We start from the raw sequence: 27342 nt of genomic DNA, 5'->3' as shown, positions 1-27342 counted from the left end.
CTCAGATCTCAACTTTGTGAGGAACTAGGATTCCAGGTGTAATCAACTGATGCCCAGTTTATTTTCTTTTTTTTTAAATAATTATTTATTGTCAAAGTGATATACAGAGGGGTTACAGTTTCATATGTAAGGCAGTGGGTACACTTCTCATACAATTTGTTGTACTGTGTATCAGGAAATATAAATATTGGCTTAAATTATGAAGTTTGTGGACCTAGACCTGGATTCAAATCCTTACTTATTAGCAGTTTGACTTTAGGCAAGTATCTACTTGTCCATTCCTATTATAAACATAATACTTTGAACAAAATATCTTGAGAGTATTAAATCTAGATACCCCCAAACTACTGTTTATTGTCATTCTTATTGTTATGGCCATCACTGCCAAGGTTTTAGCCAAAGGGAAACCCCTCTAATAATGAAATTTTGCTATCATTGACCTGTGTAAGAAATCTTTGATAAGGTAGTAGCTATGCTTTCTAGTGCCCCATGACATATGGTGGCTGGTTTAGACGTGTTTCTGTCCCCTTGTCCCTCTACAAACTTGGCCTTGGTGTCCCCTGCATGTTGCCCACATCTAATTCTGCTGAGGCCCTCCTTCCTCTCTTGTGCATAGGAAGGCCAATGAGACATAAATACAGGAAATGTTAACAATGCAAAGCAATATATTAAAACCAGAGACATCATCACTGGAATGGTCCTTAGAGATCATCTTCTAACTAACTGCCCCCTCTGCAACTCTTCCCAGATGAGAAAAACTTAGGCTCAGGAAAGGGATACTAATTAGTGAAGGTTATAGCTTAAAGCACTCAAAAAGTGCTAACTTGGCAGCCAGTGGGTTTTGTGTATGTGTGCGTGGAGGTTTGGTACTGGGCTTGAACTCAGGGCCTGGGTACTGTCCTTTAGCTTTTTCACTCACGGACGTCATTCTTGAGTTTGAGCCACAGCTGTATTTTTGCCTTTTTAGTAGTTAACTGGATCTAAGAGTCTCACAGACTTTCCAGCCTCAAATCTCAGCTTACTCAGTAGTTATGAATACAGCCATAAACCAGCAGTTCCCATTCCCAGTGTTGTTGTTTTTGTATCCTGCCCTTAACTTATCTCTGCAATTATTTTCCAGTGCTATAGATAATCCACACTGTAGACCACAGGTGAAAATATTGTGTGGAGTAGGAGGGTCTGATTTATGGGAGTGGGGAGGACTTCTGGGAAGCATTATATGCAACATGTTCTTCTTCATGGTAGTAGGATAGTTTGCATTCTTGTTTGCTCCTTGATATGCATTGTTCTGTGTCTGTTTTTTGTCTTCAGTAAGGAAACAGGGACTGGGTGATGACTTAGTTGTATGAATATATCTCCTTCTTCCTACCCATATCCCAAGTTGCTCAGTTTCTTAACATCCAACTTCCTCTGTAGTTGAACAGAGATATCAGAGACATTTGTCCCAACCTCTGTTGAGCACAGAGCCCGACAACTAATGCACCTTGTTGATCTTATCCTAGATCAGTGTGCGTGTGACCACCATGGATGCAGAGCTGGAGTTTGCCATCCAGCCTAACACCACTGGCAAGCAGCTGTTTGACCAGGTAAGAGAACTTTGTTTTTCTTAAGTGACCTTCTCTTCTCAGTATAGGATTCATCACAAGTCTACCTCTTGTTAGAGAATTTCATTTCCTGCTTGATTCTCAAAGGAAGGTCAAAATCAAGATGAACTCCAGCCTTAATGAAAAAGGAGTCAAAGTTTAACTTTGGCATGTGCCCATGACCCTAATTAATCCTATCCTTGATCCCAAACAAAAAAGAGAAGTATGATTCTGTGCTAGGTTCTCTGAGAGATATAAGTGATCTCTACCTACTTATCTATTCATTCATGTGCTTATGAATTAATTGATTAGTTGGTTAGTTGTCAGGGTCTCCCTTGTAGCCCAGATTGACTCTAAATTCATACTTCTCTCCAAAATTCAGGGATTACTGGCATGAACTATGTCAATCAGTTCTTTCTTTCTCCATTTTAATGATGAGATTCAGAAGCTAATTGCTCCCAGCTGTTTTCTGGCTGAGATTTGAACCTTATACTGCTCCCACAGCACTTTTTTTCTTTTGATAGAACATAGGCAATACACTTGTCAAAATGGGTTGGGGAAGGAATCAGAGAGAGACAGGGTGAATCTGACCAAGGTGTACTATTATCATATATGGACTTGTATCACTAATTGATGCTAGTAAAAAATGTTGGATGTCTCACACTTGTAATCCTAGCTACTCAGGAGGCTGAGATCTGAGGGTCAGTGTTGGAAGCCAGCCTGGATAGGAAAGTCAGGAAAACTAACCAGAAGTGGACCTGTGGCTCTAGTACAGCATCAGCCTTGAGCATAAAAGCTCAAGGAACAGTGCTCAGGCCTTGAGTTCTAGCCTCAGGACTGTCTCCAAAAAAGAGAGATAAAGGGCTATTGGGACTTAGGATAACACTAGAGATGATGTATGGAGAGCAGTACTTAATCTCCTCTTGGTCTGCCATGGAAATGGATATAGTTCTTACTCTCAATCAGTTTAGTGGTCATTCCTTTATCCAACTCAAAAGGTATTCTTTCACTCTGAAAGGATGTGCTGTGTGCTATAATAACCAGGTAAGAGCTATAGAAACTTGGCATTGAAAAACTTTCCAGGGCCCCAGGGAATAGGCCACCTGTGACCATCTTTACAGAAGCAAAAAAATAAAAATGGGACTCCTATTTCCAGGGGCTGGGGATCTGACACCAGGAACCACTTTATTTCCCAACCAACCTTTGGTGAGGTTGGGGATTTGACTTATCCAAGATGTTATGGTTACTTATAACCTTAACAGATTTTCCAAGCGGTCTCACTTTCCTTTCTCTTTGTTTTCTGAGTCTCTCCACTGTATGACAACTTCCTCAAGGTTGGATGAAGAAAAGAGGAAAGAAGGAGGTTGTATTCAAATGGGCTCTTTCTATCCCTGTGAATATTCTGTTTGGTGAGAGGAAAGACAAAGGGACAGAGAATGAGGTGAGAAGGACAGGATAGGTTTTCCCAAGGCTCACTTATGCTGATTACTGTGACAAGATTTTTGCTGTCATAACTCCCTGTGAAATGGAGCTATGGCTCAAGTGATAGACCACTAGCTATGAGCAAAAGAAGTTCAGGGACAACACCCAGGCCCCCCCGCAAGTTCAAGCCCTAGGACAAGCACACAGAGGAAAAAGTCTGTGAGACTCTATCTCTAATCAACAAAATATTGGACTGGAGCTATTGGTCAAATGGTATAGCACCAGCTATGAACAAGGAAACATGAGGACCCTGAGTTCAAAACCCAGCACACAAAACCCCATAGAAGTCTGTTAGATTGTTTGTTTCCTCTTCCCTTAAAACTGGTTACACTGGCATATAAAGTTGCCTGAAATCTAAAAGGTAAATTAGAAATAATTAAGAAAGGCAATAAAAATATAAGCAGAGAAGGAAGTGTTACGTAAAGCATCCAGGATGTAGTAGAAATGTAATAAATGAGAGCTTCTTGTCTCATTCATGAACTATAGCTTATGATCCTCAGACTGCCTTACTTTGGATTTAGCTGGAACTTCTTGGAGTTTGTTTGGGGTTTTTGTTTTGAATGGTGTAGGAAATCAGTGATACTTAAAATCTGTGAAAATACAAATTAGTCAGGAATTTTTAAACACACATTACAATTAAAGTAATGTGCAGACAGTAATTACAGTGCTAGTCAGGAATGACTGAATATATCTTGGTTATATTAAGTTTTGCAATTTCCCTTTGCATGCAGGCTTTTATGTTGGAGAGCTTTTAAAGGAACAGATCAGTGAATCAGAAAAGACTACACTGGATAGAAAGTCAGGAATCCTAACTCTGTCCCTAACTCCCTACATTACTTTGTGTAAATATTTCTCCTCTTCTGACCTTCCTTAATTTTGTCATCAGTATAGTGTTCGATCTCTCAAATTTGGATATATCGCAAAAAGTTTTTCTCTGGCACTTCTCTCCCATTTCTATTCCCACTGTATGGATTTCATACAACTCTCTCCTGTTAAAAAAAGGGAAATGCCTCATTTGAGTTGGCATGTATAGGAGGGGACTTGCAACTGGCAGAGGGACTTCCCTTCCTGGATAGGATCCTAGCTTTCTCTGAGACATATGATACCTAAGCTGATGGTAGACCTTTATTTTGGCTATAGTATCATTTTGGGTTGAGGCTTAAGAGGCTAGGATATCTACCAGGATAGATTTTGTAGTCTAGGGAGCTGGAGGAGCCTTCACGCATTTCTTAGACTCTTTCCTGAAGCTCTGATTCTACCCCCTCCTCCTCCCCCTCCCAACTGAAATGACGCCATCCTAGCCTTTAACACTGGGAGCTTTGTCTTTTAGCATTGGAGGGGGATAGCTGCTGAGGGTGAGGAGAGCATGATTTACAGCCTAGGGCAGAAAAATCCTTGAACAAAGATGTTTATTAACTCTGAAAAGCCACATGGCCTGGTCATTCTTTGTTAGTGTAGGTTTGCCTTATGTAATATGGGTGTGGTTTTGAGGGAAGCCCAGATGGTAGGGAGTCCTGGCCAGACAGCTATGCTGATTTTTTTTCTTTGTTCATTTTTGTGATGGTTCTGGGGCTTGAACTCAGGACCTAGGCACTGTCCCCAAGCTTTTTTGCTCTCAAGACTCGCACTCTACCACTTGAGTCACAGCTCTATCTACTTCCTGCTTTTTGGTTGTTAGTTGGTGATAGGAGTATTATGGACTTCTTTCCTGTGCAGGCTGGCTTTGAACCATGATCCTCAGATCTCAGCCTCCTGCGTAGCTAGGATTATAGGTGTGAGATACTGTCAATCATCTTTTTTTTTCTTTTTTGGCCGGTTGCAGGGCTTGAACTCAGGGCCTAGGTGCTCTCCCTGAGCTCTGTTTGCTCAAGCATAGTGCACTATGCCACCCATCTTTTATATATTCTTGAAGACTAGAATATGGCTTTCTCATATCCTTATTAGTCTCCTGCAAACAAAATAATGTCTTTAGCAAATAGCTGCATGGTCACATCCTTATAGTTTTGTCTTGAGCTTACTTTAAAACTTACTTTTAGAATTCTTTCCAAGGGCAAGTTGAGAATTTTCCAGTTTTTTTCACCACTTTTGTTCAGTTTTAGTCACAAATTCCATGTTTCCTGCCAGGGCTGGCTTTGAACGTAGATCCCTATAGCTCAGCCTCCTGAATAGCTAGGGTTATCAATGTGAGCCACTAGCACAAGTTTATGCATGTTTACCATGCATAACATGGTATATGGAAATACGTACATATTATGGAATGACTAAATGGACCTAACTGGCTATATGACTAAAGGAAACAAAACAAGTATGTTAAGTTGATAGCTGCAGTCCCATAGTCATTGCAGAAGTATTCACAATTGTTAAGATACAAAGTTAACCTGAGATGAATGGATAAAAATGTATTGTATACACAATGAGATACTATTCCACCATCAAAAGAAGGAAATCCTGCTGTTTATAACAATATGCATAAACCTTGAAGGCCTCAGGTTAAGTTTAAATAAGCCAGGTACAGAAAGACAAATACTGCACAGTCTCACTTATATGTAGAATCTAAAAAATGTTAAATAGTGGTGGTACCGCAGCTTGGACTATGAGTGGGTGGAGGTTAGAATGATGTTCAAAGGATATAAAGAAGACTAAGTTTTAGAGATCTGTTGGATGATGTGGCAACTATACTAAATGATGTATTTTTTGAAAGTTGTAGAAAGTAGACTCGAAGTGTTACTATGCCACCACATAAAATGGTGGGTAGGTAAGCTGGGTACCTGTGATTTATGCCTTTAATCCTTGCTACTAAGGAGGCTGAGATCCAAGGATCATGTTTCAAAGTGAGTCCCATCAGAAAAGTCCATGAGACTCTTATGTCTAATTATTCAGCAAAAAGTCAGAAGTAGAGCTGTGGCTCAAGTAGAACACCAACCTTGAGTGAAAAAAGACAAGTGAGAGCACAAGGCCCCGAGTTCAAGCCATACTATTGTACCAAAAAAAGAAATGATGGGTGAGGTGACACATATGACTGTGTGATTTAATTCTCACAATGATTCCACCTCTGAGAGGTGAGAGAAATTACCTTGGGTCGTATAGTTAGTAAGCTGCGATACAGAATTTCCAACACAGCTTTGATGGAGCAAACATAACCTTCCTTCCCACACAGCACAACACTGCTTGGGATCAGTGAAGATGTTACAGCTTGGAGAAGTATCAGAGAAGGCTTCTGAGGAGCTGTTCTGGAAAGGAGGAGGCACAGTCAGTTTCTGTGAGGTCAGAAAGGGCAGTACTGTGACCTCAAACATGAAAGTTACAGGAAAAAATATTTGAGCTTGAGACAAAGAATGGAGCATCTGCTCCATTCTTCATTCTGAGGGGAGGTCCTTAAGGATGGGAATCCACAGAGGTCTGTGTTCATAGGCAGTTGGAGGATGTGAGCTCTTCCCTCTGTCTAATTTGATGAGACATAGGGAGGAAATCCACTGTGCCTGGCCCTTCAGACCCATCATTCAAGGAGGCCGTCTTCATGGGAGCCAGAGCCTGGAAGGAAGGAGGTGTACTCCTTGGGAGAAATTGACTTAAGCTGAGGCCACCCTGGAACCCAGCAGTCATCTGGTCTATGACCAGAGGGGAAACAGACTGGAGAGGCTTAAGCTGAGGCCATCCTGGAACCCAGCAGTCATCTGGTCTATGACCAGAGGGGAAACAGACTGGAGAAGAATTTGGCACAAGTGATAAATAACTGGTAACAATGGAAACCCATAGCTTAACGAGGCTCAGGGCCTGGTGGGAAGTGGTAGTGGGGTCCTGAATTTCCCCCTCAGTTTACCTCAGTTTCTTGTGAATATGCTCACTGCCAGGAAAAAGAGACAGCACGTTTTGCTACGGGAATTCTGTGTCCACCTCGCCACAGAATTTAGGTTTTGATTTCTTCACCTTCATCTTGGATTACCAAATTGCCACTAGGGGGCAATGTCGCCACTGTGAGTAGCATTTTTGAAAACCCATTGCCTGGTTATGTAGTCTGTTTCTACCTGCCCTCTCTTGTCTTTGAGCTTTCAGTCAGACATGGGATCTCAGTACATACATTCATTCATCTATCTACTGCCTCACTAACTGTTCACTAGCCCTAGAAAACACCATCTCTGCCCTTATGAATTGGAATTTCTTTACCTATAGAAGCATAGATAAATACACACAGCATTCCTCCCACAAAGAAGGAAAGAAATATTCTTAAGGCTAATATTACATGGAGTGGAGCATAGAGCCTAGGATTTGGAGTCAGCTCTGAGTTCTAATTCTGCCCTACTACTTTGTTGGTGACCTTGGATGGATCATTTAGCATCTTAGAAATTGTCTCAGTAAGATGGTAATCATATTAAGATCTCAGAGATTTTGTTTTTAATCCTGAAATAAACTGCCTGGTTCATAGCAAACATTGTAATGTTGGTCTTTCTTACTGACCAAATATGTAGGGGGCAATTACAATGGGAGTTCATTGGAGGAAATCATGAAATCACAGAAAAATGTTTGGCTTAGTAAAATAGTTAGGACTTATGGACTTTGCAGTAAGGACAGCAACCTTTCTCTCTCCTTCCTTCCTTCCTTCCTTCCTTCCTTCCTTCCTTCCTTCCTTCCTTCCTTCCTTTCTCCCTCCTTCCCTCCCTCCCTCCCTCCCTCCCTCACTTGCTCCCTCCCTCCTTCCTTCCTTCCTTCTTTCCTTCCTTCCTTCCTTCTCTCCTTCCTCCCCCATCTCTCCCCCCTTCTCCCTTTCTTTCCCCTAGACCTAGACACTATTCCTCAGCCTTTTTGCTCAGGGCTAGTGCTCTACCACTTGAGCCACAGTTTCACTTCTAGCTTTTTGTGGTTAATTAATTAGAGATGAGTCGCAAGGACTTTTATGCCTGGACTGACATTGATACTCAGATCTCTGCCTCCTCAGTAGATAGGATTACAGGCAAGCACCACCAGCACTCAGAAAACAGCCCTCTCATTTCTTCTGTTTTCAATCTAAAAAGTATTAACATGCATTGTTATAGTTATAAGTCTTCCTATTTTAACAGAGTGGGAACTGAGGCTTAGAAGAGGGAGTGGGTTCTGCTCAAGATCACAGAGCTACAGGAAGTAGTATGTTTGGGGCTTGAACCAGGGAAGGTAGCATTTCCAGTCTTTTCTGTCTTCTGTCAATGATGAATTTTATGTTCTCTCTGAATCTACCCCATCCCCTTGCCTGCTCCCCAAACTAAAAACCTAACTTCATGTGTTTGGGGCTATTGCTCTGTGGGGGACACTGGCACTGTTAAGGAGAGATGTAGCCCCTCTTGGGGTTTTCTCATTGTATACTGATTTGCTTTCAGGTGGGTTGCTGATGCCTCTACTGCCAATCCTATAATAGGATCTCTATGGGCCTCAAGTGCTTAGGCATTGACGTAGTTTTGTACATAATTTTTCCTATGACTCTTCTCTAGTGGCTCCAGCCTTGCCTCTTGATTCTTCTCTGGGCTTCTCAAGTGGCTGATGCTGTCAGTGTTTTGTTTACTCAGTTAGATGCATGGGGTATACAAAGAGAGAGGCTCTCAGTTCCGGAAATGACTTGAGACTCCACCCCTCTCCACTTTACTCAGCCCTCAGCGTAGGCAGTCTGCACAAGCAAAAGAGAGGCAAATGGATCTTCTCAAGATAGATTTTTTTCTATCCACTGGATTTCAGTTTTCTACTTTATGTGACTTTTGGAGATTTGTGAGAATTCACAGGCTTCTGTTTCTTTTTTTCTTCTTTTTTTACTTTTTGCTTTTTTTATGCCAGAACTCAGGCTCGAACTCAGGGCCTGGGTACTGCCCCTTAGCTTTTATGCTCAAGGCTGGTGCTCTACCACTTGAGCCACAGCTCTACTTCTGGCCTTTTAGTGGTTAATTTGGAGATAAGAGTCTCATAGACTTTCCTGCCCAGGCTGGCTTTGAACTTTGATTTTTAGATCTCAGCCTCCTCAGTAGCTAGGATGACAGGTGAGAGCAACCAGTGCCCAATGGTTTTAGTTTTCTTAAGCCAGTCAGTGCTTTACAAACTGAAGTCCCTAGTACCTCTAGGAATATGTGGATCTAAGGATGACATAAAGCTATGGGATAAAAGTGATTTAGTACATGTCTTATAATTATTTAAAAATCATTATTTAAGGAATAGGATATAAAATTCACACAAATGACTAAGACTAAAAACCTGGGGCTCCAAAGAAATTCTGCCTAGCTTGCAGCTATCTATCTTTCCATTTTACATCTTCCTCTCACAACCCCCTCCAGACCCCTGAGTATTTTTATTCCTTATTTTCTGCTGCTTAAGGATTTCTTCTATGGCAGCCTTGCAAAATACTAGCTTAGGTCAGAATATCTGGTTTTCTGGATCCAAAATGGAACGCATACAATTTATTTTTCTTAAAGGATGGAGGTGTTTCTCAACAGTGAAATGATAAGGTCCTCTGTAATCATAGAGACTGTTCCTGGAACAAGGAGCTAGGTATTTTTCTCTACCTTGTGAAGGAGAGTTTCTTTTCCTCTGGAGTGCAAATCAGAGCTTGCAGTGAGCAAAATTTGGTATTATTTCCAAATTCGAAGAATTGGAAATAATGTCCGATCATATGGTTCTCTGTACCCCATGAACCTTAACGGGAGATTTCCTTATAACTTGTGGCCAAGGAGCATCTCTTGCGCCCTTCATTCTTTTCCATTTCAATTTTAACTTCTTCACTTTGGAACTTCAGCACAGGCTGAGAGACACTACTTATCTCTCCAAGCCCTAGAACCTAGGGCAGTGGAAAATTTATGCTTCAATTTCTGTTTGTTCACACACACATACACACACACAAACACAAAGACCATGTCCAGAGACATCAAAATTCCCCACTGATTCTTACATATTTCCTTTGATATTGCTGTAGCTATTGATTTTTCTAACTTTTCAGAGGGACTCTGGATCCCAGAACTGCATGAGTCTGCATGGTCCTCTCTCTACCCATTCATCGTCTGTGAAACGGCCAGTATGGTGCAACAAGAGACTAAGGGACTTATTCCTGGGTCCTCCAGGCCTTACTGTACAATCTACACCTGCCTTACTTCCCTTCAGCCCTGGGATTTCTCAGATTCTTCAACTGGTCTGTTGGTACAAGCAAAGGACAGTTACTGCTTTTCCAGTTCTGTTCCTTCGGCAGCTCCTAGAATCCTAGGTCTGTTGGTTCAACTTATCTTCATTCTGTATTTACATGGGACTTGCTTTCTCTCAAGACTAGATTCTTTATTGGCATTTCCTTCCTACCAATTGCTTCTGAATACACTATTCTTCTGCTACCCCATGGAAAATAAGTACAACTGTTAAGCTTTACCTTAGATCTACCACAAGAGCTTAAAAAACTCACCTATATCTGTCCATCTAGCCTATATGAAAAGCCATTATCACACTTCAGTATAAGCATTCACAGTTCTCCATTTACAGTTCACTGGCAGCTCTTGTTGGTTAATTTAGAATAAGGGTCTTACCTAGTCCTTAGTCTTTGACATTCCCTCACCATTTCTCACCACCATCATTCCTTGCCCCATTTATCTTTTTAAACATGTTGTATGTGGGGAAATAGTGCTCAGGTTTGAAGTCATTGTTAGCATTTCCCTAGCCTCAGGTCCTCAGCTCCTCCCACTAGCCCCCAGATCCGCCCATACCTAATGAGCCACTCCTACTCACTACCTAACTACTTCCCCTTTACCCTCAGAGAGAGAAGCTGCCACCTGGATAAGTTACAGATGCCATGTAGCTCCCTCTCCTGTGGGAACTATGGACCCACTAATAAACCTCCTTATGAACCTTCTTCTCCTGTCTGTGATTATCTCTGCATGGTCCTCTGGGATGGCCGGGACCTGTCCTTTCAGTCATAGCTTTCCCTTGTACTCTACCACTTGAGTCATGCTTCCAGCTCTTTTTTGCTTTAGTTATTTTTCAGATAGGGTCTTTTGGGTTCATAGTTTTGGATGGTCCAGCCTCAGACTACAATCCGTCTACCTATGCCACCCATGTAGCATGAGACACCATTGTCAGGCTTTGGAGTCTTGCTAAATTTTTGCCCAGGCTATCTGTCCTCAAAGCATAATCCTCCTGATCTCCATCTCCCAAGTAGCTAGTACTATAGACATGAGCCAGCATGCTCACTCCTAAACATGTTCTTAATTACTCAAGTTTGCAAGAGGTTGATAGGAAATGAGATTGTATGTCTAAGCAATTTGCCCCTCAAATTTCAGTGTAATTAGTGGAATGAAATAAATTGAGAGATATTATTTAAAACATACAACCAAATTGGATAGATGGGAAAGCTGAGACTCAGGAAGGGAAATATATTGCCTTAAGAGCACACATTCAGTTGGAGACTTGTGCTCAGATTTCTTGATGTCTGACATCAAGCTATGAAGAGAAAGGGTTGATACCTTAGGGACATGGCTTGTTGCCTGTGGAAAATTAAAAAACCATAACGAATGCAGAGGTGGTCCATGTTCAGTGTATAGTTAGGGTATATGGGCCAAACTAGAGACAAGTCAGCTAGTTAACTTAAGAACCCTGAGACCCTGAGGTCCTGTGAAACTTTGGCATTAAGAGACAGATGCCAGAGATGCAGGCTGTGGAGTCAGACTCATCAGGACTCATGTTTCTGTGTTGTTTGGCAGGCATTCCCTCTAAGCCACAGTTTCCTCACCTGTATCTTATAGGGTGGTTTTGTGTTCAATGTCTTCCACATAGAAGCTCATATTTCTTTTTATTTTTTGCCAGTCTTGGGGCTTGAACTTAAGGCCTGGGCACTGTCTCTGAGCTTCTTTTGCTCAAGGCTAGCGCCTAACCACTTGAGCCACAGAACCACTTCCGGGCTTTTCTGTTTATGTGGTACTGAGGGATGGAACCCAAGGCTTCATGCACGCAGGCAAGCACTGTACCACTAAGCCACATTCCCAGGAGCTCATACTTATTTGGGATTCTGAAGCACTGGCTGCAACTGTGGGACTGGGCTTTGAATATGTAGTAGAAACTTCGTGACAGTAATGGAGGGATGTGTGTGTGTGTGTGTGTGTGTGTGTGTGTTTGTGTGTGTGTGAGTGAATATAAATAGGGAAAATATAAGTAGTGGAAATGTAAATTTGCTCGCACAGAAGGGCATAAACAATTCTTAGTCCTTCATTGCTTCTATCTGGTTATATCTCTTAGATTCCCTACTGACCTCCCCAACACCTCCATTTCCATCTCCTTCTCTGAAAAAAATAAAAGAGAAGAGTGCTTGATGTCCCTAACTTCATTAGGATGTGGCTCAGTTTACTGCTGTTACCCCCCTCCCCCAGTGGTGGGCATGCTGGGGTGGAGCTGACAGCCTTACCATTAACATGCTAATGTCAGAAACTGGAGAACAGACCCCATCTGTTGTTTTTTTTTTTCCTGGCAGGGCTCCCTTCCCTGCCCTCTGCTTAGCCAGGAGGCCCAGGGAACCAAGAGGCCCCTCAGCTACTTCACTCTGTTTTCACCATTAACCTGAGAGTAGTAAGGGGAATCATATCTGGTATCTGACAGGGGCCAGCACAATCTTCTCAGCACCCAAGAACAGCATAGTTTGAAATTTATGCTTCTCACTGAGCTTGCTTTGTCTTCCAAAATGCCCATGCTTGGTGTATCATAAATGAGGTTGAGCCTTAAGGGCATAGGCATTGCTCTCAATTTCTTTCCTTCCTTTCCTTTTCCTTTTCTTTTCCTTTCCCTTTCATTTCTCCTTCCTTCCTCCCTTCCTTCCTCCCTTCCTTCCTTCCTCCCTCCCTCCCTCCCTCCCTCCCTCCCTCCCTTCCTCCCTTCCTTCCTTCCTTCCCTCCCCTTCCCTCCCCTTCCCTTCCCTTCTCCTTCCTTTCTTCCTTTCTTTTTTCTCTTTCTTTCATTCACTCTCTCATTTTTTTCTTTCATTCTCTTTTTCCTTCCTTCCTTCCTTCCTTCCTTCCTTCCTTCCTTCCTTCCTTCCTTCCTTCCTTCCTTCCTTCCTTCCCTCTCTCCTTCCCTTCCTCCCTCCCATGCTGAGACCTGATTCCCTGCTCCTTAGCTTTTCACTCACGACTGATTCTATACCACTTGAGCCACAACTTCATTTCCAGCTTTTTTTTTTGGTGGTTAATTGGACATAAAAATGTCTCAGATTTGTCTGCCTGAACTGGATTGGAACTAAAATCCTCAGATCTCAGCCTCCAGAGTATATAGGGTTATAGGTGTGAACCTTGAGCACCTAACATTTACTCCCAGTTCCTAAAGATAAAGGAAAATAAAGAAAAGCTGAAGCTGACTTGATTATATCAGTGATATATAATGTAATCAATTATTCCCATATAATAATTCTTTTGTGAAAACCCAAAGACCAGCGTTCAGGGAGCTTCTAGATAAACTGAACATGTAGACTTTCCTGGAGAAAGATGGTTGGAGGACACAGACACTCTGCACCCCTTTGGTTACCCTTTATAGATTTTCTTTCTTTTTGTTAATCTGTATCCTTTTTTTTTGTCATCGTGGGGCTTGAACTCTGGGCTTGAGTGCTGTCCCTGAGTTCAGCTCAAGGCTAGCGCTCTACCATTTGTGCCAAAGCACCACTTCTTATAATAACCCTTATAATAAGCAAGTAAACATGTAAAAATAAAGGACAAAATACTGGAGTAACCCAGGAGACCAGGATATAGGAGTCAATGCAATAATGTCTATGTGAAGTCTTTCATCTGTGTAGAAGTAGTACATGGTGCTATAGGGGGAGGGAGGCAGTGGTAAAAAGCACTGGATCTGAATGGATTTGGAGTCAAACAGAACAGGTTCAAATCCTGAATCTGCCCCTCACTATCTGAACCTTTAACAAATCATTTTACTTCTAAATTCATTTCTGCTGTCTACAATATGGGTCTAATTATATCATAGCGTTGTTATGAAAATTAATGAAGATGATGGAGCTAAGTCCTTGGTGTGGTACAGTGCTCCTAAACAATGCACAACTGTTGATGCATCTCTCTCTGTCTCTCTCTCTCTCATTCTTGTGTGTGTGTGTGTGTGTGTGTGTGTGTGTGTGTGTGTGTATTTACTGGGGCTTGAACGCAAGGCCTGGACACTGTTTTTAGCTGTTTCACTCAAGACTGTTGCTTTACCATTTGAGCCACAGCTCAACTTCTAGCTGTTTGCTGGTTGATTGAATATGAGTGTCATGAATGTTCCTGCCCAGGCTGGTTTCAAAAGTCAATCCTCAGATCCTCAGCCTCCTGAGTAAATAGGGTTATAGGTGTGAGTCACCAGCTGCAGCTGCATATCTTTTTCTGGGCTACTGGTATGGGGCCTGGCTGTTGTCCATTAGCTTCTTTTGCTCAAGGTTAGCACCCTACCACTTGAGCTACAGCATCACTTCCAGCTTTTTTGGTAGTTTTAGTGGAGGTAAGAGTCCCATGGACTTTCCTACCTGGGCTGGCTTCGAATTACAATCCTCAAATCTCAGCCTCCTGAGTAGCTAGGATTATAGGCGTGAGCCATCAGCACCCAGCTCCAGCTGCATATCTTAATTGTTCAAAATCATAGGTTTGGTTTCATTATGACATTTTCATATATGCATGTGACATGTGAAAATGTACTTTGATTACATTTGCTCCCCTCTCCCTTCTCATTGATCTGTCCTCTTCCAACTAGTCTCCTTCTATCATCATGTCATCTTAGAAAGTTTAGATTCTATACATTACATTTTTGAGTGTTACCCAGGTGTGTTTTCCTTCTAGACCTTGAGCCCTTAAAACCTTTTAAGGACAAAGACCAAGTTGATTCTACCTTTGTGCCTTCAATGCCTGGCATACTGTAGATATTCAACAGGTGTTTTATGGGGCTGTTCTTTTCTAGGTGGTGAAAACAATTGGCCTGCGGGAAGTTTGGTTCTTTGGTCTGCAGTACCAGGACACTAAAGGTTTCTCCACTTGGCTGAAACTCAATAAGAAGGTAACTGGTTATTCCTTTGTTGGGTTTAGAATTCTTTCTCCCAGCAAAATGAGCTCAGTGGCTAATGCACTAGGTAATAAATCTGGGATACTTAAGGCTTTGATTGTCGTTGGGTTATCTATTTGTCACCATCAGAAGAAGAGGAGAGGACTCAGCCATGGCAAAGATCTTGGTCTCTCTCCACTTTGACTTTTGACCAAGACTTATTTTAGGTCAAATATATTAGTGATTCCCCAACAGAGCATTAGTAGGCTGGGGATGTAGCTCAATGGTAGAGCATGACCCTAACATGTTCAGAGCTCTGGGTGTAGTCCTAAGCATGGCAAAATATAAAAAAGGGGATTGGTGTCCCTTTCTCTTTTTAAAGTCAAGGGCAATATTTGTTTAAAACAGATACATAGCAAAAAGAAATGTACTTTTTATGTGATTTATATAACTATAACCCCTCTGTACACCACCTTTACAATGACAATAAAAATGCACAAAAAGGTGAGGCATAGACTTTTAAACTGAGCTGACCCTCTCTCACTGATCATACAGGCACTCCTTTTTTTTCTTTTTTGTTTATGCGTGCCAGCAATAGGGCTCAATTGAGGGTTTGGGAGCTGTTCTTTGGCTTTTTTGCTCAAGAATAGTAGTGCTGTACTACTTGAGCCACAGCTCCACCTCCGTGTTTTTGCTGGTTAGTTGAAGAGTCTCGTGGACTTTTCTACCCTGGCTGCCTTCAGATCCCAATCCTCAGATCTCAGCCTTCTGAATAGCTAGGTTTATAGGCATGAGCTATGAGTGCCTGGATTACTAAAGCCTATTTTTTTTCCAAGTAAAAAGATGGATTTATTGGGGAAGTAAAAAGTATGCTAACTGGCCAGGGCTATGGCCCAGACTCAGGAGCTGGAACCGCGTGCCCCAGACCATGCTCCCGGTTGGGTTATAAAGGCAAATACCACATGGTCAAGCATGCCACATGCAGGTGGCCAATGAGGTTACAACACTTACAGAGCATGCCAGGTCACACGCAGGTGGCCAGTGGGGTTACAATCTGCCTTATAGCAACTGTTTGAACCAACCTATCATTTTAGACTTGGTGCAAGGATTTGGCGGGGCTCACATGATGCAGGTGGATATGCCTACTCATGGGAGGGCACAGGTTTAACCTTGAATGTTGTACTACTCAGGTGGTCAAGCAGTTTACACAGTCTTACCACAGCAAAGGGGAACTTCCCTCGATAGGGCCGGGGGAGATCTTAGTGAAGATGGAGTCACCGTCTGCTCTCTTTAACTAATCTGAGATGGAGTCAATCTGATACCCCTTAATAGCCAATGATGGCACTGGCCAGATCTGACCTCCATATTACATTCCCCCCCTTTTTTCTTGTACATAAAAATCAAATCATTGATTTCTCTTTTGGAGAGCTTAATCTTGCCCGCACTGTAAAGTGACTCCACCCACCGGCTGCTGGGGAGAGCAAGAATGAGACAAGAGCCAGTCCGATAGGATTGCTGCTCTTAAGCTTGCACCCCTAAAGCCTATTTTTGAGAGCCTTTAATTCCTTGCTTTTCCCAGGTGACCGCGCAGGATGTGCGGAAGGAAAGCCCCCTTCTCTTCAAGTTCCGGGCCAAGTTCTATCCTGAGGATGTATCTGAGGAATTGATCCAGGACATCACCCAGCGCCTATTCTTCCTGCAAGTGAAGGAGGGGATTCTCAATGATGACATTTATTGTCCACCTGAAACTGCTGTGCTGTTGGCCTCCTATGCTGTTCAGTCCAAGTATGGTGACTTTAATAAGGAGGTACACAAGTCTGGCTACTTGGCTGGAGACAAATTGTTGCCCCAGAGGTAAGGTGGTACTGTGACTTCCTTTATCCTGACCAAAGGGGACTGCAGCCCAAAGCTGATTAATCTCTGCTATACAGGGGCTGCCAAATCTGTTCTTTCCACTAAGGTCTGTCTGAAGACAGTGTTCTGCTGCTCAGAGAGATATATTTACACACAGTGTCACACTTTGTTGTTTTTCTAGCTCTCAGTTAAAAAAAAGCCTTTTTCTTTCTCTCTGCCTGGTTACAGAACTTCATTACCCTGGAGACAGGTGCTTATGTAGAACCAGAGAAGGATTGATTTTCCCTCTCCCTGGTTTTATTTTCTCTATCCTTTTTTTTTTTTTTTTTTTTTTTTTTTACTGATTTAGATCTTTTATTTCAGAAGTTCATGGGGGAAACAGAAATGCATAAGGCAGGGACATGGGGGCGGGGGCTCAAACAGTCTTTTAGTATTAATAACCAGTATACAGACTTTTCTGCTTTGTAAACTTAAAAATCAGAATCTCTCAAACACTTATTTTTTGGTTTTGTTTTGTTTAGACATCACGATAACACACAAAACTAATAAAACAGGCATTAGCCTTGTTTCCTAGCTTAGGAGATGTACAGAGGAACTTACACTGAGTTGCCCGTCTCCCACAGCTCATTTAAGACCAAGCCAGGCTTGAAACTTGATTTTGTGTGTGTGTGTGTGTGTGTGTGTGTGTGTGTGTGTGTGTGTGTGTTGATACTGGGGCTTGAACTCAGAGCCTTGGTCCCTTTTTTGTTCAAGGTTGGCCCTCTGCCACTTGAGCTATGGCTCCACTTCTATTTTTTTGGTTGCTAATTGGAGGTAAGAGTCTCATAGACTGTCCTGCTCAAGCTGGCTTTGAATCTCAGTTCTTAGATCTCAGCCTTTTGAGTAGCTAGGATTATAGGCATGAGCCCCCAGTGCCAAGTACTGAATTTTTTAAAACTCTGTGTTATTTCCTGTGGCATATGATATTCATATCCATAGGCTTTCGGATTAGAAAGAAAAATTAAGCATCATTCTGGGATCCCTCATGCCATTGGAGCTGGGGCATGTGTACAACCCATCAGAAGGTATTAGGGAAACTAGTTGTGCCCTAAGCCTCTCTGAGTCATTGTTGTGATGTCTGAGATGCGTGTTTAAAGCAAACCTTGCTTATAGTCTAGTAGACCTGGGCTCAGTTCTCTGCTCTGTATACAAAATTCGTGGTCTTGTCCTTGAGTAGTAGTCTTACAAACAGGAACTGTTAGTCTCAGGATCATCTAGGGGAGAATGTGCTGGTTTTGTGAGGTTCATCCAAACTCTGAGCCTCTCAGGTCCTCATGGACTTCTGATACATTACTACTGTGCTTAGAGACTGCAACACATTATGTGGTTTTCTCCATTAGGTACAAAGAAGGTACTCTCATCATCTGTTTTGGCCATCTATTCTTGCAGCTATCCTACTTCTTAGGCAGGTCTTTATGTCTAACATCTTTATTAATTTCAACCTGGGGGCAGTGTGCAACCTCAGTGGGTCAACTGTACATGTTTACCAACGCCTTGAGTTGCTAAGTGGGATTCCGTTCCTTTCTACACATTTTTTCCAGAGTCCTGGAGCAGCACAAACTCAACAAGGATCAGTGGGAAGAGCGGATCCAGGTGTGGCATGAGGAACACCGGGGCATGCTTAGGTAAGCCTATCCAGCAGCTGTGAGCCCCACTGCCCTTTGCAAGCAGAATGAGAGTGGGTCCTAAAGAGAATAAACAGATAATCAGGTACATTAATGGATATTGCAGAAAGATAATACAGGTGATTCTAGCACTTAAACATAGATAGCAACCTGAACCATTATGAAGAATGCTCTTTGTTTAGGTAAATAGTAACAATTAGGTAGCTCAAACAGCTTTGACTACAGAGAAATTGGGAAGATCTCAGGATCCCCAGGAAATTTCTGGGCCACTTGGTAAGTCTTCCCCTAAAAAATGGGAAAGTTTTGATTACAAAGAAATGGGGGAGCTGGTGGCTCACACCTGTAATCTTACCTACTCAGAAGGCTGAGATTTGAGGATCATGGTTCAAAGCCAGCCTGGGCAGGAAAGCCTATGAGACTCTTTAACTAACCACTACAAAGCTGGAAGTGGCACTGTGGCTCAAGTGGTAAAGTGCTAGCCTTGAGCTGAAGAGATCAGGGACAACACCCATGCCCAGTGTTAAAGTCCCACAACTGACAAAAAAATAAATAAATAAAAGAAATGTGGGAGACCTCCGGATCCCCAGAGAATTTCTGCACCACTCAATAGCTCTTTCCACAAAAAAGAGTGGGAAAGGAACTCTCTATAAACATCGCAAAGCATTTTGGTATTATTTTTTAGTTGAATAAAGCTTATCATTTTTCCCAACAATATCTAAGCTGTGATAAGCACTTAGATAAAAGTGCTTGTATAAAAGTGGCTTTCACAGTAGTGGTACTGTGGCTCAAGCAGTAGAGCACTAGCCTGGAGCAAAAGAAGCTCAAGGACAGCACCCATACCCCAAGTTCAAGCCCCAAGACTGGCACCAAATAAGAGGCTTTCATAATGAATGGGGAGGGCTGGGAATATGACCTAGCGGTAGAGTGCTCACCTTGCATGCATGAAGTCCTGGGTTCGATTCCTCAGCACCACATATATAGAAAAAACCAGAAGTGGCACTGTGGCTCAAGTGGTAGAGTGCGAGCCTTGAGCAAAAGGAAGCCAGGGACAGTGCTCAGGCCCTGAGTCCAAGCCCCAGGACTGGCAAAAAATAAAAAATAAAATAAAACATAGTGAATGGGGAGAAGAAAATAGCTTCTAGGACAATTGACATGCCAGAGGCCATCAAGGCCTATCCTTACTCCCATTGGTGTCCTCAGATAGGAAGTTCTTAGCTACACACTTGCTTGACAAAAGTCATGTAAGTTCTCTGCAATCAACTTCTATCTCCTTCCCCATGCCTGACAGTATCAGAAACGTAGAACAAGTCGGCTTCTTTGTCTCCTTGAGTGATTCAGAGCTTCCTTCTGTGACATTCCCTTATCTACTCTGTGTCATTTAGGGAGGATGCTGTCCTGGAATACCTGAAGATTGCCCAAGATCTGGAGATGTATGGTGTGAATTATTTCAGCATCAAGAACAAGAAAGGCTCAGAACTGTGGCTGGGGGTCGATGCCTTGGGTCTTAACATCTATGAGCAGAATGACAGGTATCCCTTAATCCTCTTTTATTTTGAATTGCTCTGAGACAGACATAGCACTCATCCTTTTTGGCCGAGCACATTAGTTCTTTTCTACTTAATGTAATCTAGGCCTGATCATTTCATAACATCCCTTATGGATCTTAATCCTGTATACTGTTGCAGCCACTAAACACATGTTGCTATTGGACACTTGAAGTATGGCTACTCTGAATTGCATGTTATAAGCATATTACAGAGTACACACCACTCTAAAGACTTAATGTAAAGGATGAAATGTGTGTTAAAAAGCCTTTTATCACTGTGACAAGATGACAAGATCAATCATCTTAAAGGAAGAATGTTTTAGTTTAGTTCAGAGTTTCAGAAGTAGCAGTCCAAGGTTGCTTGGTGTAATTCCTTTGAGCCTGTGGCATGTGACAGAATTAAAGCTGCTCTTCTCATGGAGGCCAGGAAGCAGAAAGCTGAGGAAGGGTGATGGGAAACCAAGAGTATAAACCCCAATGACTTACTTCCTCTACTTAGGCTCTGCCCTCAGCATAACCTCAATGACCTACTTACTTTCACTAGGCTCTGCCCCAAGGTTTCTACTACCTCTCAACAATGCCATTAGTTAGAGCCCAAACCACATGAGCTTTTGAGGAACATTTCAGATCTAAACTATAAATAGAATATTAAATGTTCCAATTAAAAATATTTATATATTTGGATGCTAGCATTTGAGCCATATTGGACTAAAGTGTTATTATAATTAGTTCCACTTGTTTATTTTTACGCATTTTCATATGAGTTATTAGAAAAAAATTAAAAATCATGTATATGATTTTCACTGCATTTTTGGGGTACGATGCTGGCCTAGAATCTCCCTCATCAAGATTTGATGTTAAAGTTCCATGTAATCATTAAGTGGCTTTTGACTTATAATCGTATTGTAGTTTTATCTCACTTTATTATTTTTTACCTTTGTTGTGCCCTCGGTGAGGATAGGGACCAGTAGATTATGTTTCATATAATTCTGAATCTTGCAGTTCATTATTTGCCTTCTCTCCAACCTTTATAATATTTGATAGGAGAGTCCCAGTTAAATAGGGCTGAAGGACTATTTTAAGATCTATGCCTCAACTAAAAATGGAACAAAACAAATTGTGGAGATTGGAACAGGATTAATGTGTTGATTGTGGCATTAGGAAGTTCTTTGTGCAATCTCAGTATTGGAAATTGACTTGATGGAATGTGATGGCACTGGCTGAGCTAGCAATGGGTCTACTTTCTTGAGGGAAAAGGATAAGAGCTAGGCAGTAGCCCTGTCTGTCTGTCTGTTTCATATTCCCTTTGTCCTAATGTTGTTGGTTTCCATTTGTCTAGACTGACTCCCAAGATTGGCTTCCCCTGGAGTGAAATCAGGAACATCTCTTTCAATGATAAGAAATTTGTCATCAAGCCGATTGACAAAAAAGCCCCGGTGAGTGACCCTGATAGGTTCTTTGCCAACACCTGGACAATGGTAGGTACGACCATGTCATTGTGTCTGTCCTTCCTTTACTGGTGTGTGAGAACATCTACTTAGGTGTGCGTATGCATTTGGACAGGGGACACAAATGGAGACACATAGGAGATACCAATGCTAAGAAATAGCCAGGAAGCACCTTGTTACCTTGTGCCTTCTGCATCTGTGTCTCAAGTGCTATCTAGTCTCCCTTGGTGGATAGAGAAGACTACAAGCAGCCCAAAGTGCTGCTCCTTAGCCAATACTATTTGCTGTTCTGAGCAAGCACTGTGGTACAAAGAGAATACACCTCACCTTTCCAATTACTGAGCCCCAGAAGATGGACAGTTTGCGTGTAGGGGGTGTATGTGCGCACACGTGTGTGTGCTAAACCATCATTAAGACATCTGAAAATGAGAAGAGCTGGCATATTACCCAATGTGGGACTCAAACCCACAATCCCTTTGTTAGGGGATAGTGTCTTATCTATTAGGCCACTGGGGCAAGTATAGTCTATCTTTAATTGTGGGAAAGGGCAAAAACCAGGAAGAGACCAAATCCATAGATGGTCATCCACATTTAAATTTTTTCATAGTTTTACTTTTGCCCTCTTAGATGTTTTTCCAGCACAACCAACCTAAGATGAAGAAAATGCTTTGAGTCTAGCCCTTTTCACATGTTCACTACACTCACCCTTCACCACACTTCACACCAACTTTCCTGTAGTTGACAAGAAGAGAAAGATGATGTTTGAGGCTAGGTTAAAAATGTAAAATGAAATTCCTCTGTCCTTGTGTACTTTGTATCCAACAGGAGCCAGTAACCATGTTAACTGAGCCTGATCCATTTCATGAGGGTCCAATGTTTCTTAGCTCTGAGATGTCCTGTCTAGGATCCCCTTTCTAGGATTCCCCTTTCTAGGATCTCTCTCTCCCTCTCCCTTCCCTTCCCTTCCCTTCCCTTCCCTTCCCTTCCCTTCCCTTCCCTTCCCTTCCCTTCCCTTCCCTTCCCTTCCCTCCCCTCCCCTCCCCCCCTCCCCTCCCCTCCCCTCCCCTCCCCTCCCCTCCCCTCCCCTCCCCTCCCCTCCCCTCCCCTCCCCTCCCCTCCCCTCCCCTCCCCTCCCCTCCCCTCCCCTCCCCTCCCCTCCCCTCCCCTCCCCTCCCCTCCCCTCCCCTCCCCTCCCCTCCCCTCCCCTCCCCTCCCCTCCCCTCCCCTCCCCTCCCCTCCCCTCCCCTCCCCTCCCCTCCCCTCTCCTCCCTTCCCCTCTCCCTCCCCTCCCCTCTCCCTCCCCTCTCCCTCCCCTCTCCCTCCCCTCTCCCTCCCCTTCTCTCCCCTTTCTTCCCCTCCCCTCCCCTCCCCCTTGAGCTAAAGCTACACTTTCAGATTTTTGGAGAGAGGAGTCTCATAGACTTTTCTGCCCAGGCTGACTTTGAACTACAATCCTCAAATATCAGCCTCCTGAGTAGGTAGGAATACAAAAATGAGCATCTAGTACCCTGCCTTGATAGATACTTTCTGTGTTGTGTCCTTAAAGCTTCAAGTAAAGGGCAAGTATGTAGCAGCATATCCACTGCAGTGAGGAAACTGAGGTTCAGAAAGATGAAGTGATTTCTTCAGTCATACAACTAGTACTTATCCCTAGGTCATTTGACCTTGAGACCCTGTGCTCTTTTACTCTATGTAAAGCTCTGTGAGGTGATAGAAGTTTGTTTTCATTGCCAGGGGATATGATGGCTAGCTTATCAGCTAGTGACCTTGGTCCAGTGCTATTGTAGTTTGAAACTCAAACTCACTGGATTTTCTTATGTGTTTTTTTTTATTGCTGCTGTGTTCACCTATCATCAGAAAAAGGTAAGTAAGAAAGCCAGCTGAGATCAAGGGCTTATTTAACAAACAACAACTAGGACAATCGATATTTAGGAGATATATGCATTCGTGTATGTGTGTACAACCTTCCTTGTTTCAAAAATGACATGAGGGACTGGGTATAGGATATATGCTTTTTCCCAGACTTCAGGAACAGTCTAGACATCCTTAGTGGCTAATATGCATACCCAGTACCCATTGGGGTATTTTGCTGGGATTGTTTGGCTTCCAAAAGGGGTCCTTTGAGACTCAGGAGTATCTCTAGTTAGCAGAGAAGGAAATTCTGATTCGATGGGATTGAGAGTATTTTAGAAGAGTTTCCATAAGTAAAGGTTGAAAGTGTTATGCCAAGTCGTGAGAAGACCACCAAGAAGGCCACCGAGACTCAGACATTCCGAAATGCAAAAACAAGGCTTTATTCAGGCGAGCTGCAACTCAGGCCTCGTCCTACCTACCGACACAGCGGAGGTTAGGAGGAAGCCCCGAGCTGTGATTGCACAGGGCTTATAAAGGCAAAAAACAAAGTTATAGCATCAGGTGTTCAAGCAAGACAAAAAACAAAGTTACAGCAATCAGGTGTTCAAGCAAGCAGGATTAGGACACGGGTACAAATCTGATTGGCTCAGGGCTCAAGGCATTTTGGGGGCAGTTAGAGTTCTTGACCGGCTGGGCCCTAATAAGCTTGTCCTGGGTTTGCTCACAGGGCCTGCTTATCTCAGGTTCGTGTGGTAAAGTGGGGCCTGACTTCAAAATGGCTTTAGTCTGGCTCTTCATTTTCCCCCTTTTCTCTTTGGTACCTTGGGAGCCAATTATGGCTCCCTTCTGTCCATTTCAATGGCTTGCATGTCTAGGGGATAATAGAGATAAGGCATGGGCCAATAGGGCCCAAAGTAGTAACCAAAAACAACTCTGGTCCCTTGGTTTTAAAGGGGGGCTGATGGGTGAAGATCATCCATCTTCTGTAGCTTCTTCAGGCTGACTGAGGGACGTTGACCTTACCTAGCCAGGAATCTATAACTTTAGTCTACTTTACCAAGGGATTGCAGGACTACTTCAAACTGGAAATTAACTTTCAGCTATACAGACTTCTTTTTGAGCTATAGCAGTGTAGCCTTTTACCATTAGCTGTATAGGGTTTAGGGTCCAAATGTCAGCAACAAAATAATACATAGAATGGTAAACTTCTCAGCTGTGCTCTGAGGGTCGGGTGGCTATATCTGTATTCCTGAGCAAGCCCAAAACTACCAATGCCTTCTTGCTTGCATGGGACTTTACAGGACTCCTGCTCATTCAGGTTTTCAGGTTTGGGTTCGAGTGATCTGGCACATCCCAGTTGCCTGCGGCCAGATCACATAAGTCTACTACTAAGCCTGGCCACCAGGTTCCTAAGGGGGCTTCCTTAGTTGCTAAAATAAGGGGGTCACCCCACTTTGGAGTGAGCTGCCAAAATAGCATCAACATTAGCATGGGTAGCAAGGAAAGAAGGCAAAAAGAAAATTATAACAATATTCAGTCTAACTTTCTTTTCTTGAGGCGAAGGCGAGGGGGCTGAGTCGGGTGCTTGGAGACCTCCCATGTTCCACCACGGTAGTCATTGTCTAGGGCAAAGGGGTCAGCTAGCCTGGTGTGGGAGCAATGGACCCAAGTGGCGATGCCGTCTACCTTGAGGGTGGTGGTAGTAGTTAGTAGCACCATGTAGGGTCCCTTCCACCGTGGTTCTAAGGATTTGGGGTTATGCCTCCGGACGAACACCCAATGCCCTGGTCTGAATAAATGGGGGGTAGGGACAGAAGCAGAATCATATAATGCCTTAAGTTGGGGCCACATATTCTTGTGCACGAGCTGCAAATAATCAAGTTTACACAAAAATTCAGTATCATCAAAATCAGCAAGCAATTCAGTCTGAAGGCTAGGGATAATGGGCGGGGGGTACCCATACATTATTTCAAAAGGAGTAAAGCCAAGCTGATAGGGAGAATTTCTTACTCTAAGCAGAGCAAAAGGAAAGAGTGATACCCAGTCTGCGCCAGTCCCTAAGGCCAATTTAGTTAAGGTCTCTTTTAGAGTCCGATTCATTCTTTCTACCTGTCCTGAACTCTGGAGTCTATAAGCACAATGCAATTTCCAATCCGTCCCCAGTGCAGCAGCTATTCCCTGACTTACTTTTGACATGAAGGCCGGTCCGTTGTCCGACCCAATGGTGGATGGGAAGCCATACCTGGGTAGGATTTCTTCCAGGATCTTCTTAGCCACTACATTTGCGGTCTCATGCTTTGCTGGATAAGCTCCAACCCATCCTGAAAAGGTATCTACAAAAACTAGCAAATATTTGTATCCAAATTTTCCAGGTTTAATTTCTGTGAAATCTACTTCCCAATACATGCCTGGCCTATTCCCACGGAGGCAAGCTCCTTTAGTAACTTGTTGATTGGGGGCATTGATGAGCTGACAGGCCTTGCAATTTTTAACAATATCTTCAATAAGTTGATCTCCTTGTCTAATTTTCACTTTGGAGTGTCAGAGCAAGTCCTGCATTCTTCGGGTTCACATGTGAGAAGCTCGGTGGATTCTCTTAAGGATCCCCTTACCCAGCCCTTGTGGCAAGATAAGTTTCCCTTCACAAGTTTTCCACCAGTCATTGTTTCCTTCTCTGTCTGGGGGTTTGTGGGCCATGGGAATTTTCTTTATCCACTCCAAGTCTTCTTGGGAATACTGGGGCACAGGAGGAAAAGCTCGTGGCCCTGGTCTACTAGAGTCAATACTTCTGCCCTGGGCTGGAGGGCTGCTTCCTTGGCTGCCTGGTCGGCCAGATTATTCCCTCTAGTCACTGAATCAACTCCCTTTTGATGACCCGGACAGTGCATAATGGCAATTTTTGATGGTTCCCATAGGGCCCAGATGAGGCTTAAAATCTCCTGCTTGTTTTTAATGGCCTTTCCTTTGGCTGTCAGTAGCCCCCTCTCTTGGTATTCATGTCAGGTAGGCCCAAGGCAGGGGCTTCCAGAAGGCTTTTCTTGATTGCCTCAAAGGCTTTTTTTCATCTGCTCAGTCCAATGAAACTCTGGGAGGTTTTTGGTGGCTTCATATAGAGGCTTCATATCTCAGCGAACCCAGGTATCCACAGCCGGCAAAAGCCTGCTGTTCCCAGGAACTCTGACTTGTCTGGCTGACTTAGGCACAGGGATTTTTAGCACAGTCTCTTTATGTGCATCTGACAGCCAATGCTTGCTCTCTTTTAATATGAAGCCCAGATAGGTTGACTTCAGGTTTACAGATTTGTGCGTTTTAACATTCTAATTTGTAAAAGCTTTTTCCTGACTGGCTGGGGAACTGATTTCTGATGACCTAAAAAAAATGCCTACATTACCTTTGCACGCCTTTAACAGATCTCAATAAGGACACAATCTCAGGTCTACAAGCTTTCTTTCCTGAACAGGTGTACCAGCTTAAAATTCTCACTGCCAGTCAAGGCTTTGACTAGATACGGGTGGTTGGGATTTTAAACTATCCTCTCATTTGACAAACTTACCATTACTACCCACTATCACAGATGACTGGCAAGTTCCTGCCCAGTAGATAGACATGGGCATTAGAAAGGCATGCTTACGAAGTATTCTTCTAGGACTTCCCGGCTTTGATTAACTTTTGAAAGGCCAAACAGGAGTGACTCTAGGATCTGATACCATCTCTGCCATCCAAGCAGTGGCTGGCTTACTGCCTCTGGATGGCTCCATCACTTTTGTCCCAGGAGTGACTTTTCACTGGACTTGGACTCAGGGCCTTAGTGCTGTCCCTCAGCTCTCCAGCTCAAGACTAGCACCCTACAACTTTGAGCCTCAAAGAGACTCACGACTCTTCCCAGCACTCTGCTGGCTGATTAGAGACAAGTCTCTCACAGGGACCTT

The 27342-nt window shown here is 43.2% G+C and overlaps 1 protein-coding gene across 1 annotated transcript in view; it reads left to right on the top strand.

Annotated features, from left to right (window-relative positions):
• Msn (moesin) overlaps positions 1-27342 on the top strand; it is a 94145-nt gene that overhangs the window by 53061 nt on the left and 13742 nt on the right. The window contains exons 2-7 of the mRNA XM_048336825.1: positions 1503-1586; positions 14967-15062; positions 16627-16901; positions 18482-18565; positions 19948-20094; positions 21451-21547. Coding sequence (XP_048192782.1) covers positions 1503-1586; positions 14967-15062; positions 16627-16901; positions 18482-18565; positions 19948-20094; positions 21451-21547 — 783 coding nt within the window. The remainder of the gene's footprint in view (positions 1-1502; positions 1587-14966; positions 15063-16626; positions 16902-18481; positions 18566-19947; positions 20095-21450; positions 21548-27342) is intronic.

This window comes from Perognathus longimembris, chromosome 28 (assembly GCF_023159225.1).
Source record: "Perognathus longimembris pacificus isolate PPM17 chromosome 28, ASM2315922v1, whole genome shotgun sequence".
Classification (NCBI taxonomy): Eukaryota; Metazoa; Chordata; class Mammalia; order Rodentia; family Heteromyidae; genus Perognathus; species Perognathus longimembris.
This window is presented reverse-complemented; position numbering and strand designations above follow the sequence as displayed.